This window comes from Ictidomys tridecemlineatus, chromosome 13 (genome assembly GCF_052094955.1).
Source record: "Ictidomys tridecemlineatus isolate mIctTri1 chromosome 13, mIctTri1.hap1, whole genome shotgun sequence".
NCBI classification, from domain to species: Eukaryota; Metazoa; Chordata; class Mammalia; order Rodentia; family Sciuridae; genus Ictidomys; species Ictidomys tridecemlineatus.
Genome location: NC_135489.1, coordinates 99,567,650 through 99,573,649, shown reverse-complemented (window position 1 = coordinate 99,573,649; position 6,000 = coordinate 99,567,650). Strand labels below are relative to the sequence as shown.

Below are 6,000 nucleotides of genomic sequence, written 5' to 3'. Positions count from 1 at the left end.
AGACAGATAGGTCTGCTCTCAGACTCTGTTCTCTGGCAACACGGAGGAATCCATGTCTTTCTGTAGCCCTTCAAGGTGTGTCCAGCCAGTTACGATGGATGCAGGCTTTGCTTCATGAACTTGTCATCAGCCAGGTGACTGTTCCTGTAGCAGGGGAAAGCCCAGTGGCCTGTGAGGTCAAGAAGCCCCATCCTCTCCACCCCCATGTGAGGAAGACCCTCTTAAGACCCCCAGTGGATTCCTTTAGGAATGGCAGATAGTTCAGGATTCTACAGACGCTGTGTTTTTCCTGTTTGTCCATACCCATGATCAAGTTTTAGTTTATAAATCAGGCACAATAAGAAAATGACAGTTACTAATAAAGTAGGAAGTTACCACAATGTGTTGTAATAAAAGTTATGTGTCTCTCTTTTCTTTCTGGAAATATCTTCTTGTACGGTATTCACCCTTCTGATGTGAGATGTGAGATGGCGGCTTCATTTTTCAGGGAGCCAATAATAACAGAACCCAGTTTTGCTAGAACCTAAGGTTTCTGTTCTCGGGATCTTGGTGATTTCACACCAAGATCACATTAAACACACCTGACTTGCAGAGGGAATCACGCTCGGCCTGTACATCCTTTCGTATCTAAGTCCCAAAGCTGGTGGGGCTCCGGTATCAACTTGGAACGTAACCTGTCATTCCAAATATGATACACTCCTTTACTCAAATTACCAAAATCGTTGGCCTTAGGGTGGCCCAGGAGGCTGCAAGAAACAAAATCAGACCCCAAAGCAACAGACCGTATTCCTAGAGACTCCCAGGGTTGATAGCAGTGGTGTTGCATGTGCATGCAGAGGCTGCACCTGCCAAGAATAAAAGCAGCAGGTGAATCTCCTCCATCCCATCCACAAGGAGCGTCCACAGGGAATACGCCTCTGCTCCCAGATGAGAAGCTGACCGAGAAGCGCCTGGAATCTGTTCCACCGTGGACTTGGGATCCTGGAGCTTATTTTTCTTCGGGGCCTATATTTATTTGACTGCCTCCCACCATTTGTCAGTTTCTAAGCAGTGAGTGCTTTTTATGCCTCCTTTCGACCTGTGTGTATATAGTGCAAGTATGTTTGAGTTTATGTGGTCTTTCTACATTTAAACAGTGCTGAGTGCCAGTAGGTGTAATATGCCAATTTAAAACTTCAAATCTAAACTCGAGTCCTGTTTCTTGAGCAGAAATTTGTTGGCTGCCTCGAAGGGCTTATACTTCTGTCTCGGTCTTAATGACCAGGACCACTAGCCCGACCCCCTGAACGCAGCACCTGCTTCCTCAACCTGTTGTACGATGTAAGTGGATGCAACTTTTAACTGGGGGAAGAGGTGTGATTGCCCTAGAAGAAGTATATGGTTTGGAGGAAGATTATAGGGTCCGGGATGTTTTATTAAAGATGGCCCCAGAGGGATGTTTGTGCCAGAAGTGAAAAGTCCCGGGTCCCCTCCTGCCCATCAGGTGAGGAGGGTGCTTTCTTGAGCCCCATGGGGCAGGGACCAGAAGCACCCAGAGGACCAAGGGACTAGTCTGGAGGTCCTTATTTAGCCAGACGGTCTGAAGTTGTGCCTTCCTGGTTCTCTCTGCAGACCATTTGCCCTCATGGTCATATACGGAGCTCTTCCTACAAACCCTCCTCTTACAGAGGCGTCTCAAAATGCCCAGAGAGTTGTTAATTATGGGCTCTCATTTATTAGCCAGATGGAATCACCTGTGATAGAATCAAAAAATTGTCTCTGATATATTTTTAGAAATTGTGATAAGTACACATGCCAAAAAATTTGCTGCGTGAACCATGTTCAAGGTACAACTTCACGAGCTTACGTGCATGCGTGTTGCTGTGCCACCGTGGCCACCACCTGTCTTCAGGAATGACTTCCCCAGATGAAGCTCCGTCCCCATTAGACAGATCCCCGTTCCTGCTGGCCAGCCCCTGGCAGCCACCGTCCTTGGCTCTCCGTCTTGGTGGACTTGACTGCTCTGGATACCTCATGGCAGTGGAGTGGCACACGACCTGTCCTTCAGTGCCCAGTGTTGTTCTAAAGGGTCGTCCCTGCTGTAGCATGCGTGAGGGTCCTCTCCACTTTAAGGCAATGAGCATTACCTGTGTCTGCTGTTCTCGGACGGGCTTTTCATAGCACAAACCCAGGTCCATCCTGGGTGTGGTCACGTCACCCCTGACTTTAACCTTTCCACCCACCCCTCAACCAGTGGGACCCTGCCAAGGTCAAGGTACTGGGCAAGGCCAGAAAGTCAATGTGAGTGGCCCGGGCAGGTGGGATAGGAGAAGAGTGCATGAGGCAGCTTCCTGGGCATCCGCCACCCTGCCCACCCTTCTCCCGGGACCCTGGGATTGTGGGCACCTCACTGTGCATATGTGAAGCTGAGTGTTCAGACTAAGTCTGTGCTTGTCGCTGTGTCTGGGTGCACCTGGGGTGGCTGGAGACACACCCAGTGGTCTCTGTAGAGTGGGCAGCTGGGGTTAGATGGTCATGGACAGTTGTGGAATCCATCCTTGCTGGGCTACTGCTGGTGGGTCTGGGGTAGGGGAGGAGAATGAGTCACTTCAGAAAGTCCCCAATTCTGACTTTGTCCCCTGATTCCCAGGAAACCCCATCTGGGGGGCTGCTGAATCTGGCTGCAGACGTGTGTTGTTTGCCAGCCAGCGCTTTAATTTCTTCGGTTCTTTCCCCCTCTCCCCTCTCTCTGGGCCACACCGAGGGCTTCATACTGCCTGTGCTGTTCTTGGGATTAGCTTGGAAATCCCTTTTACTACTGTATCAGATCCGGTTCTGTGAAAGCCCCATAGAATTCAGCCCAACGTCTGATCCCTCCACATTTTCTACGAACCGTGGGTGGGCGGCTTTGCTTGAATACCTGTCTTTGTCCTGGCCTCCTCAAGTGGACCTGTGTTTAAGGAACCTCTCTGTTGGCTTTCCCAGGGGAAGTGGAGGTTCCAGATCCGAACGACCCTTTGGGACGACTTGACGGACCAGACAGCCCTCTTCCTACTCTGAAAGGTAAGCTTGGGGAGGGGAGGGCTCTCTTCAGGTTTTCCAGAATCTCCTACGGACAGCGGTGGGTCTGCCTTTCCCTTCCAGCTCTGCCTGTGTGTGTCCTGGCCCAGTGCTGCCCCCCGTTGGCCGGCACACGGAATGCCCACCCTGATTCCTGGGTGACGCACAGTATTGGGCGCTGACAGGGGCTGGTCAGAAGCCCAAAGGTGGGAGGGAGCAGAGGAAGGAAGGAAAGTGTGGGCAGACGGTGGTCAGCTGTGGAGTCAGAGCCCTGGGGGCCTTGAGGGACTGGAGTCCAGCCTTGGGAGCTGGTCTCTTGTCTTGGCCACCAACGAGCCTATTGAAATGCATCTGCCCTCTGCATGAATTTTCCCAGTGAAACGGTCCAGAGGTGGGTGGCCCTCTCCACACTGCTGTCCTGGTGGGTCGTGCGTCCCTTGTCGCCTCACACTCTCTCAGAGGTTTGTGGTGACACCATGCTCCCCTGACCCGCCTCGAAGTCCTTGTGGGTGTGGAGAGCTGAGAGGACACAGCAGCCCGAGTCGGCAGAGGCGGGCCAGTCGTCTGAGGAAGTGCTGCCCCTTTTGACCCCTACCCTGGGGCGTGGATTCTGACATTGGAGGGAAGACCATCAGGTTATTGTAAAATGTCATCTCGTGAGTAGCCCTTGATCGGTCATCTCGGTCAGCTGGGCCTTCCGAGGCAGAATTCCCCGCTGGTTTTCCCCCTCTTCTGCAGCCCAGACGTCTCACCGTCAGGAGTTCTCCTGGTTGGCTCTGGGGGCGGGCTCCCTTCCCGTCTTGTGGAGGGAGCCTTCTCACTGTGTCCTCACGTGGCGGACAGAGAGGAAGTCTCCTCTGATTTCTCTTCTTACAAGGACACTAGTGCCACCATGGGGACCCACCCTCAGGTCCTTGCCTGAACCTGAGCACCTCCCAAAGACCCCGCCTGCAGGTACCACCGCGGTGGAGCCCAGGCAGCGCCTTCCAGAGCCCAGGGGACATAAGGACTCGGCCTGGAGGACGTCAGAGCGCTGCATCGTTTCTGTGTTACCTGCAGGGCAGCGCTGAGACCCACAGTAGTTCTCAGCCCCTGCACCTTGAGAAGCCTGTTTGCTCCAGGGACCTGCTCGTCTCTGAGGCCAGAGACCACCAAGGCTGTGGAGTCAGAGCAATAAGGACTAGACCTACCCCCAAAGGTGCACCTCCACATACGGCCCCCAGAGGAATTTGGGAATTAACTTGTCAATTCCTGAAATTTAGGGGGGGTACACACACCCAAAACAGAGCACCTCACTGTTGCTCTCCAATTGCTCCCCGGGGCATGTTGTCTGCATAAGATCAGGTGTGTGTGTGTGTGTGTGTGTGTGTGTGTGTGTGTGTGTGTATGTGTGTGTATTTGTGGAGTTGGGGGATCAAATCCGGGCCTCACACACGCTGGGCAAACACACCTCCACTGAGCTGTATCCCCGGTCCAGGCCTGTTCTGAATCGAGGGAAGGCAGAGGTCAGGGTAGAGCTGGTCTCTGACATTGGAGACTTCTCAAGGGGGTTTGGCCATCTGGGGGGTGTTCAGTGGGGTGAACGCATACCACCCCTTGCTGTCCGTGCTCAGTGGCCATGGCCCACCTGGCAGGCCCAGCTGTGTATAGGGGGTGGCACTTATTAGAAGAGGGAGCTCCGGCCTACCCAGCCCATTTGCTCTCATCTGTGTGAGCCTTGGCCGGCATTTCCACCACCCCACGAAGGGCTGTGACCTGAGGGCTGTTGAGCCCACGGCCCAGAACTCCATTTCCCAAGGAAGGGGCAGGTTTGTTTTGTTTTTGTGGTGCTGGGGATGGAACCCAGGGCCTTGTTCATGCGAGGCCAGCACTCTACCAACGGAGCCAGATCCCCAGCCCCAAGAAGCATAGTTTTTTGATGGGTAGGTTTTCGACTCATCTCCCAAGAGCCCGACTCCACCCCTCGTAGAGATGGTCCAAACACCTTGGCTGGTCGGTCTGTGTGGTCAGCTCTGCACAAGGTCCTGGGGTGTGGGGGTCCCTGCCTGGAGGAGGTGGCAGGACTGCAGAGCTGACGTCTGAAGGGAAAACCATTCGGTCATTATGAAATGTTATCTCGTGAGTAGCCCCAGGGAAGGGATCAGGAGTGGGGAGCTGGGAGGCAGGTGGGGTCCCCAGTACTGGTCACTTAGTGAAGAAGGCAGGACAATAAATGTTTCCTGAACCTGGGAAAGGCACCAGCTGGGCCTCGGTGCCTTGGAGACACCCAGGGGGAATGAGCTGGCTTCTGGGAGAGTGGTCATCGAGGTCAGAGGTCAGCAGGGCCTGGCCCTGTGCTGCTCTTGAGGGCACCTGTCAGCCACAGTGGCTTCTTCAGCTTGGCAGTCACAGGAAGATGACAAATCTGGCTTCTCAGTCACATCAGCTATGTGGTGACATGGCTAGACCCCTCCCCACCCCTCTAGGCAGCACAGATCTAGAACATTCCAACCTCACAGAGAGGCCCGTCAAGTAGCCCCCTGCTCCACCATACACAGGCCTTCAGGGTGCAGGGGTACTTCATATCCCTTCCTGTTAATGCAGTGACAGGAGCTGGCCTGGCAGTGCCAGGCTCATACTTGTATCTGACTGTTAGTTTTTGAAGGCGTCTGGCCTGGTGGGCGGTGCCAGGGATTCATTCAACTTCATCCAAGTGGTGGAGGATGCATTTGCTTATGGAGGTGAAGAAATCACTTTGGGCTAAGATTTAGTGGAGATTTTTATTCCCCTCTAGCTGCAAGCTCCACATGGAGGAGACAGACTCACAGCCTGCGGGGGGGCTTCTCTCACCCCCCTTTTGGTATTTGAGCACCTTGTCAAGCTCAGATCAAGGTGCTTCCTAATGAGTTCTTTTTGACGGGGATTTGCTAGCCTCCTGACTTTTTGTTCTGTTAGCCCAGGAGGGACTGGGGTGAGCGGCCC

The 6,000-nt window shown here is 53.7% G+C and overlaps 1 protein-coding gene across 1 annotated transcript in view; it reads left to right on the top strand.

Moving 5' to 3' along the window:
- The first annotated feature begins 2,508 nt into the window (after positions 1–2,508).
- The window catches only part of Ror2 (receptor tyrosine kinase like orphan receptor 2), a 46,513-nt gene continuing 43,021 nt past the window's right edge, over positions 2,509–6,000 (top strand). The window contains exons 1-2 of the mRNA XM_078029841.1: positions 2,509–2,554; positions 2,941–3,042. Coding sequence (XP_077885967.1) covers positions 2,509–2,554; positions 2,941–3,042 — 148 coding nt within the window. The remainder of the gene's footprint in view (positions 2,555–2,940; positions 3,043–6,000) is intronic.